General features: G+C 46.0%; 1 protein-coding gene across 1 annotated transcript; it reads right to left on the bottom strand.

Annotated features, from left to right (window-relative positions):
• Nucleotides 1-5,055: 5,055 nt before the first annotated feature.
• SLITRK1 (SLIT and NTRK like family member 1) lies at nucleotides 5,056-8,777 on the bottom strand. The gene has a single exon (XM_026120824.2). The coding sequence runs from the start codon at nucleotides 8,251-8,253 to the stop codon at nucleotides 6,175-6,177; it is 2,079 nt and encodes a 692-aa protein (XP_025976609.1). The 5' UTR covers nucleotides 8,254-8,777; the 3' UTR covers nucleotides 5,056-6,174.
• Between the last annotated feature and the right edge of the window lie 464 nt (nucleotides 8,778-9,241).

The following is a 9,241-nucleotide window of genomic DNA, read 5'->3' as shown; positions in this document are numbered from 1 at the left end:
GCCACTGGCTTCTCAGTGGAGAGGCTCAGTTCAGCTGTTTACACGTGTTTCTACTGCTATTTGATATGCTTTAATGTTCCCAACCTAGCCTCCAGCCGCCACTCCAGAAATATATTAGTATGCACTAGGCCTTCTATCGTATCTACAAGCCTCATGCAGACATCTCAGATATGCTAGGATGCCTCTGATGGGTTTATTTGCTTGTGTGTAGGCATCTGAATCAAGTCCATCAAGTTAGGTGAGTCAAATCCCACCTACACTTTAGGTTATGTAGTTATCCAGGAAATCAGTCACATCCCCTAAATTTTTCCACTGGACTATGGTGCTTCCAAATTTCTTCATAGCTCATCTGCGCTACATTTTCCATTGGTCTCCAAAACATTCATTGTGAGTTCCCAGCCCGCTTTTACTACCTGAACTTTTATTTGTAGAAAAAAGAACTACTATCTTTTTCTTCTTTTCCGTGAAGTCAGCTTTTTAGCACACCTCATTTGTAAAACTCTCCACTCACAAGAGAGTTGCAATTGGTTCAGAAATGATAAAGTAACACAAACCAAGCATGACAACCCTTACTTAGACATATCTGCTTTGAGACCAAAGCATAAGGCATCTGTCTGGATACTCATGGCATCAATAAAAGTCATTGACAACTCAGAGGATTTGTTTCACTGACTTAGTTGGAGACTATCTGAGGAGGATCAGTCCTCACTACCAAGTGGGAAGGGAGAAACCTGGAGAAGGAGTTCAGATACTAGCAATATTTCAATGAGGCAAATGCTAGAGTACTTTGTTCCACCAGTTCCACTAAAGCAATGGTGCTTGAAGCAGTCTTTTTCCCTTAGTCAACTCAGTGTCTTATGAAATGGGCTATTTCTGGCCATACTTTCCTGTACCACAGATTTTCAGTCTTAGCCTTCAAGTATCTGATGCAAGAGACTCCCATTTGCTTCAGTGGGATTTCTGCTGACTTTGTGCCTCTCTCACATAACTGAAGAATATTTTTGAGAAGTATACACAGAAATTGATTCAGAAATTTTATCTGGCAGATGAAGCCATTCAGCATGACAATATGTCAGTTGATCAGATAATTAACCTTGGAGCAGTAATACTGATGAATCCCATTCACATTTCTGCACCTATAAGCTAATATGATAGCGGTTTCTGAATTTTTCAGTTATGATAAATACCATCTTCTATTACAAGTTAACCTGTTAAGCTGCCACTGTAAACAAAGTATTTGTAAAGACATAGTAAAAACATAATAATAAATTCCTAATTTGCTAAACTTATTTATAATAAATGTAATGTAATAGAACACAATACTTCCAGCATTTTTAGTCCACATTTTCTCCAGTGTTAATATTCCTCTGTCTAGGAAAAAGTAGGGACAATTAGACAGATTCTTGCAATTTGCATTGGTCATGGCCATAATATATGAGCGATCTTATGGCAACTGATGTTTGCCAACATAAATCACTAATTCCTCACTTTCTGATTCGTCCTCAAACATTACCAAGAAGGTACTTATGCAGCAGCCAACTCATAAGTCCTGTCTATTGCCTGAAAAATTCTCCACCATAAATCACAAAGAATTACAACAAATTTGTGCTGCATGAAGAGGTGGAATAAAATTTAGCCAAAGAAAATGTCCTACTTTACATATATACATACAGCAACATCTCTAAATAAGAAAAGATCTATCCACTGAAGTTAATAATCACTTAAGAATGCTCACTGTATATCACACTTGAAGAAAAAAGTAGGCCAGCCAACTCTGAACGAACAATCTAGTATAAACAACCATACTAAATTCTCAAACAAAATCCTACTTTGCTTTGCAACTGAACGAGTCACTACCAAACATTTAAAAACAAAAAGGAGCTTGCCCCTTCATAAAAGCTACCTGTCTTTGGGAGGAAACTTTCACATTTGGGAGATTACAAAACTTTTCACAGGCAGTGGAGGCTGGCTTGGGTTCTTGTGGGGCAGGAGGGGAGTTCTGTAGCTTCTTGCTGCCCTAACTTTCCTCTAATGTGTTTTGCCAGCAACTTTCATGAAAGCAGAATTTAAGAAACTGTGAAATGTTCACCTTTTGAAGTTAATGGCTCTTCTGACTGAGTAAAGACACCAGACAAAGCCTTTTCTTCACTCGCAGATAAAATCTGATCCAGCTCAAAAGAGTTTGCATCACCTTAGTTTGCAAGGGGATCTGAAACACTGTTTTCAATGTAACTGAACTAAAGTTACAAAATACCCTGCCACAACCAATAAATTTAACAAAGCGATATAAAAATGCACATCTGTGCAGGGCAGTTCCACCAGTACACTTCTGCTAAAAATGATATATATCACCTATTGGTATTAATTCAACATATTATCAGCTTGCTACTAGAATTCCATTCAGCCTTCTTTTAAATAGCATGCAAGAGGCTACCATGCATACAGGCATATATTTCTATGGCAACAATTTAAATTCTAGGCTATTCTTAGTTGAAGGTTTCACAGAAAGAAAAAAACACGTTTTTTTAACTAAGTAACTAAGCAAGATACCTATTTCTTTCCTCTCTGTCCTTTCTGAAACAACAGAAATCTCTTTACTATGATGAATGGAAGAAGCAATAAGAAGTAACTTAATATGATGTATGCTATGTCTGAAGTTATGACATTCTTCTAAACTTAGAAAAAAAACCATGTATTGTAACAATATGGGTATTACATATAGGTTTTCAGTGTTAGAAGTATCATTGTAACAGTTATGCTTTATCAAATGAATAAAACATTTAGTGAGTAAGAGGTACAGCTAAATATATTTATTTAATATATTTGTACTTCATTTATCTTATGCTTCACTATCTTTCAATGCATTCTCATTCACCCCTTTTCTTTGTCTTATTTTTCCCTTTGGTTGAGTGTTTTGTTTTAAGGAAAGGATCTTGAAAATGTTAGTCATATAAATAAGATAAACATCATAATTCAAAGCCTGTAATGATATAATCTCAGAGAGTTAGAGATTGTGTCTTAAGTGTGAGTGTCTGACAGATGGAAGAAAGAATTATCTGAGTGTTAAAATCAGAAAGTGACATAGAAAAAGAGAGAGGGTTTTTATTGTTGTTGCTATTTCCCCCCACTCCCTAACTGGAAACCGAGTGTTGAAAACGCCTTCAATATTTTAGTTGAATTGACATTTCTATAGTCTTTAAATGTGCCAGTGAGCTAGCTGTTTAAGGAAAGTGAAGGGCCAAAGTCACAAGCTTATATTACTTCTTAATGATGAAAAAAAATCATATGCACATGTGTCATATGCTCTGACATTCATGCATGTTTGGCTTCAGCCAGTGATTTGATACCTTTAATTTAGTATATCTTTAATTTAGTATATCTTTATCTTCCGTAACAGAGCTTGTAACATAATGATGAGTTGTAGCACTGAGTGTACTCTCACTGTGCTCAGTTCTTTAATTTTCTCCCTACAGTATCATGGAGAAGGCGGCAAGACTTGGATGGTAATCTAGCAGTGCATTGCCTTACTCTTAAGAGCTTTTTGGACCATGCCTGAGTTAAAAGTTGATGGCCTCCTAAGGACAGAAATACTGTCTCACATGTAAATTTTTTTCTTCTTCTTCTTCTTCTCCAGCTGGTAGGAGGGAAGCAGAATGGCAAACTAGTGACTCTACTGCCATCACTTTGTCTGACACAGAATGTCCTGGCTGAACAATCAGCCTCACAAAGAAGCACTGGAAAATAAAGAAGAGTCCTTGCAATAGGAATGATTTGTGTAATTAAGATGGACATTCTGTTACCAGAGCTGCACAATCAAACTTCAAGGTATTTTCTAGGAGACTGCAGACCTTTCCACAGTGATAAAGGATTCTGGAGGAATGATCTATTCAGCAGTTTAATACTTCATGAATACCTGGGATTAGACTTCTGCCTCGTTTCCAAGAGTGTATTTATTGCAATATGCTTGTATGTATGCCTGTTTTCTCTTCACATATCCCAAAGGTGGGCATTTTCTATAAAGCAAACCGAATCAGTATTTGAAGTTTAGCAAGTCCCTTATGGTGTTTTACTCTTTAAAAGGATTCTCTGCCTGGAGAAAGCCAGAAGCAACGTGACTGAAATTCTCCATATCCCCACTGGGACTCGAGCTATGAGTTACAAGTGATTTGCAGGGGCTTTCGCCTTTGCAGGTATTATTGAGTTAAGGGGCACTTTCCCGTACAGGAAAGGCGTGAAAGGCGAGCTGCCTGCAGTAGGACAGCAGCACTGCGCCGTGCTTTTTTCAACTGTTGATAATAAAAGGTGCAGCTACCCAGAGTACGCATGGGAAAGTCCTTTCGCTAATTAGCTTTTCCACTCCTGGCAGCTGCAGGAAGCAGCCGCCCGCAGCAGGCTGGCCTCGCCGGCAGTCCGGGCGGCTGCGTATGGGCCTGAAGTGCTGACCTCTCAAATCCGCCCCGGCTTAATGAGACAGAGCTAGGCAGAGTCAATTAAATCAGATTCCCACTAACATCCCTAATATATCTGCAGTGTGCGCAGCAGAGGCGGCGGCGGCAGCAGCAGGGAGAGATTCACTGTATTAATAAAGGGATTCACTGCCGCATTAAAAAAAAAAGAAAAAGAAAGAAAGAAAAAAGAAAAACCGAGGGAGATGAAGAGGAGGAGGCAGGAAACTTCTGTGTGATATTTACATTGGCGAAGGGGTGAGGGAAGGGTGTTTGTGCCTCTGCGTGTGAATGAATGAGAGAGGGAGGGAGGAGGGGAGAGAAAGAGAGAGAAGGGAGCGAGACACACACAGAGGGAGTACTGAAAGGAAGCTCTGTCCCCTACACCCAGATAACCCACTTGCAAGAGCTGGTGCTGGAAAAATGGTAAGGACCCGGAGTTGAAAACATTTTCACTTTAATACTGAAAAAATATGCCATTATAAAATCCTCGAATAGAATTAGTAAGTTTCGCTTACTTTCTCAGTTCTGATTTCCTCAAGTTATAGTAAGATTTACAACAGCACAGAATTTTCTACCATTAAACTTTGCAGGCTAAGCACTAGAGTGACATTAATTGGTCATGCTTAACTGCCTCGGATTTTTTTTTTTTTGACTGTTTACACTGTTACCATAATAGAAATCAAGGGTACTAATTTTTACATTCAGATGGAAAGGCAATACTGAATATGCATATTGAAAAAGAAGAGAGAGAAAAGAAAACCAACCTCCCCGCCCCCGCCAAGAGCCCCAAACCCACCCGCAACAAAGCAAATCTCTCCCAACAAAGTAATTCCCGCCTCCAAAAAAAAAAAAAAAAAAGTAAAAGAAAAAAGGAAGGAAATGATCCAATGAGAATATTCATGCAATTATGTCTTAAATAAAACCTTTACAATTTTTTCCCACGGTAAAAGTACGATCTCTACTGCCTATTGATCACACAAAAATGGCGAAATGGCACTTTTTATTATTATACTGTATTTTGTATATAGAAGGTTTGATACGAAGGGACTTATCGGGTAAGAGGGATGATGGTGTGAACTAGACGCTGCTTCCAGGCGGGGGCTGGAGCGTCCCTGGGGTGCGTTGTATCCATGCGAGCCATGCAGCACTTTTTTTTTTTTTTTGGTCCGTTTGTCTGTCTGTTTTCGGAGTCGGAGTCATTTATTTACATTACATTCATGCCTTCGTGCAACTTTCCACTCCTGCTCTGCTGTCAAGAGGAGGCCGACACCGGCCTTTCCTCTGCCCCCCTCCTCACCCCGGCCTCTCGGCGAGGGCTCGCTCCGCGGGGAGCGGGGGCGAAAAAAGCCAAACGACGAAAGAGAGCGACAACCCGACCAAACCACGAGCCACGCTGGCCCCACCGGGGCCGAAGGAGCCTGATCCTCTCTTCTCGCTGCTCCCCCGCCGACCTCGGCAGCGCGCAGGCGGCGGCCTCGCCAAAGGCGCCGCGGGGTGCGCCGAGCTGCGCCGAGCTGCGCGGGCTCCCCCCGCGCAGTGTTTGCTGGGGCTGGTGTGTGTGTGTGTGTGTGTGTGCGTGTGTGTGTGTCTTGTTTCTCACGAAAGGTAGCTTAGTTGGGGCCGTCCCTTGCCGGGCGCGCAGCAGTGCCACGAGCGGGCGAGGCTGATCGCCGGTCCCGGCCGCTGGCTGAGAAGTGGCCGCGACCCCCGCGCCCTGTCCGCCGGCTCAGTCTGACAGGGAGTGCGAGCCGCAGTCGTAAACCCGGTGGGCTCCGTCGGTGCTGTAGGGCCCGTTGTGCCAGTAGGACGAGTCGCAGACCGTCTGCAGGGAGTTGATTTCGGAGGCGGAGGAGTTGGCGTCCCTCCTCTTGGAGCGCTTTCTGTTCCTCAGGATGAACACCAGCATGCCGACCACCGTGAAGGCAGAGGTCACAAACACCAGCAGGAGCCCTGGCACCAGCACCGAGATGGAGACCCTGCTGGTCTCCAGGTAGGAGTTGGAGTGAGTACCTGTCTCTGCCATCCCAGTGCTGTTTTTGTTAGTGGAAGTTAACGTGGGCGAAACTTTTAGCTGCGGGCAGATCACGTCGTTGGAGAGAGACTCGAAATCCTCCTTGAAGAAATCTTCTGGGGACTCGCACCTCAGGTCGCTCATGATCACCTTGGGGCGCAGCATCTCTGCCCATTGTTTGAAAGGCACGATGGGGCAAGTACAGTCCCACGGGTTGCCATGCAGGTCGATCTGCGTGATGGAGGTGAGCTGGTCCAGCACCCCCGCCACCGGCAGGTACATGAAATAGTTGTTATGTATGCTCAGCTTGGAAAGCGAGACCCCGGCGAACACGTCGACTGGGAGAGACCTCAACAGGTTGTTGTTGAGGATGAGGATCCTCAGTTTGGGCATCGCATTGAAAGTGCCAGGCATGATCAGCTGGATCCCATTAAACTCTACATTCAGATACTCCAGGTTTTGCAGCCCAGCGAATTTCTCCCGGGAGAGGGTGTCTAAGTAGTTGCTATCCATGTAGAGCCATCGGAGATCAAAGAGATTCTTGAAGGTGTTGTTCTCGACGGTGGCTATGTTGTTGTTGCCCAGATCCAGCAAATTAAGTTTCCGATAATCCAGAAAGTGGGATTTCCTGATGGTGTGTATCTTGTTGTCTCTCAGAAACAGCTCCTGCACGTTGGACGGCTTGGGCTTCAGATCCACCAAGCTGCTCACGTTCCTGTCGTTGCAATTAACCTTTAAACCCGAGCCAGGGATCTGATCGCAGCTGCAGATCTGAGGACAGGACATGGTAGCCGGCAGCTTGCTCTTCACGCTAACTGTCGACACGGCAGCCGTAGGTCTGGTCTTGATTTGCCAGTTGACGGGAATCTTTGTACCTCCGTTTGGACCAGATCCTGGCGTGGCAGGGTCTTCTTTGCCATGTATTTTAAAGGGGGTTGGAATGGGACCAGGATCGCAGGTTTCTTCTTCGGCAGGGGGAGCAGCTAGACTAGAATCCACTCTGCTCTTTTTGCACAGCTCTTGCTCTGTGGTCTCATTTAAATCTTTGCCCTGCAACCTAGTGGGAGCCTCACAAATCACTCTGCCGATCAAAGCGTTTTTGGGTATGTTTTCCAGCCATTCCTTCAACGATAGCAGATCGCAAGTGCAGTCCCAGGGGTTATCCTCTAGCAGGATTTCAGCAATGCCTGGGATCTGCTCCAGGACCTCCTCGTAAGGCAAGGTTTTAAGACGGTTTCCCCGGAGGTCGAGGTGGGTGATCGGCACGTACTGAAACACGTTGGGGGGCAAGGTGCTGATGAGATTATCATTTAAAATCAGCACCTCTAGCTTGTTTAGGTCCCTAAATGCTCCCGGGTCAATATCCCGCAATAGATTAAAATCTGCCTGGAGATACTCCAAATCGTCCAGCCCCAGGAAAGTCTGCTTCCTGAACGATTTGATCTTGTTGTTGTTTATGTGCAAGCGTTTCACCAGCTGCAGCCCAAGGAAAGCCCCAGGAACAATCTCATGCAAACCGTTGTTTTCCATGTGCAAACTGACTGCATTGTAAAAGTTAGCAAACTCATTAGGGAAAAGTCGAGTCAGGGAATTTCCATGCAGGAATAAATGGTAAAACTGGGAAGTTGGGGCGGTGAAATGTTGCAGGGTGGTAAATCCCTTTTTCTCACAGTCTACGTGCAAATCCCCTTCTACCTCGTTGCAGGCACAGATCTTCTCTTTGCAAACGTCCCCTGTAACGTTTCCAGCAGCAAAACAAAGAGACGTCTCCAGCAACAGAATCCAAAGCAGCATTTTTAAACCGAGCGATTCATTCCCGATCTCATCACAAAGTAACAGCAACCATCCTCCTCACACCGAAAACAATTCCAGTTCATTCAATACATGAAATGTCCGAACCACCACCAAAGCGGGGGGGAAAAATGCGGGGAAGGGGAGCAGGGAGGGTCGGCGAAGGGGGGAGGGGGGGACTCTTTCTTTTCTCCTGTATCCCTCTCTTCCCCCCCCCGCCACATACAACTGCAACAGCCCAGATTCCAGTCAGTAATTATATCCACAAACTATCCAGGCACGTACTGCAAGGCACGCCAAAAAAAAAAAAAAAAAAAAAAAAAAAAAAAGTAGAAGGAAAAAAATCCCCCTCCTCGATCCCCCTCCCTGACACCTCCCGGGTAGCTAAGTGGAGGTCTGCCGGCCGGGCTGGCTCGGCGGCACGGCGAGCAGCAGCCGCTGCATGCCAGAGGCAGGCGGAGGGTGCGGTGGGAGCGCGGAGGGCTGCCCGCCTGCGCGCGGCTCCGCTCCGCACTGACCTTGCCGCGGAGCCGCGCTGCTCGCCCGCGCCGCCCGCCGCCCGCGCCGCCCGCCGGGCGCTGTCCAGCGCCCCGGTGCTGAAGCGCGCCCCAGCCTAGGCGCTGCCCGCCGAGGCGGCGGCGCGGCGCGGCGGCGGCCCCCGCTGCGGCGCCCGGCTGTCCATCCTCCGCCCGCGGGCCCTGCCGCTGCGCCCCGCGGCTCCGCCCGCTCGCTCGCCCTCGCCCGGCCGGCCGCGCTGCCTTGCTTCCCTCCTCGCTCGCTCTTCTTGCCTTTTCTCTTCCGCCGCCGCCGCCGGCTCGCAGACGCTCGCGAGGCACGCAGAGGGAGAGTTGCTAAGAGGCTCTCCTCGCTTCAACCTGGTGCACTCTGAAAGATCTGACACCCTCTGCTGAGCTGCAGTGGCAAAAATCCATCTGCTGAGGGAATGCTGGAGAAAAAAAAAAATCAATCCACGTACAGGGCAAGCGTTAAA

The sequence above is a fragment of the Dromaius novaehollandiae genome, chromosome 1 (genome assembly GCF_036370855.1).
Source record: "Dromaius novaehollandiae isolate bDroNov1 chromosome 1, bDroNov1.hap1, whole genome shotgun sequence".
In the NCBI taxonomy this organism is placed as follows: Eukaryota; Metazoa; Chordata; class Aves; order Casuariiformes; family Dromaiidae; genus Dromaius; species Dromaius novaehollandiae.
Note: the sequence above shows the minus strand (reverse complement) of the source record. Positions and strands in the feature narration are given on the sequence as shown.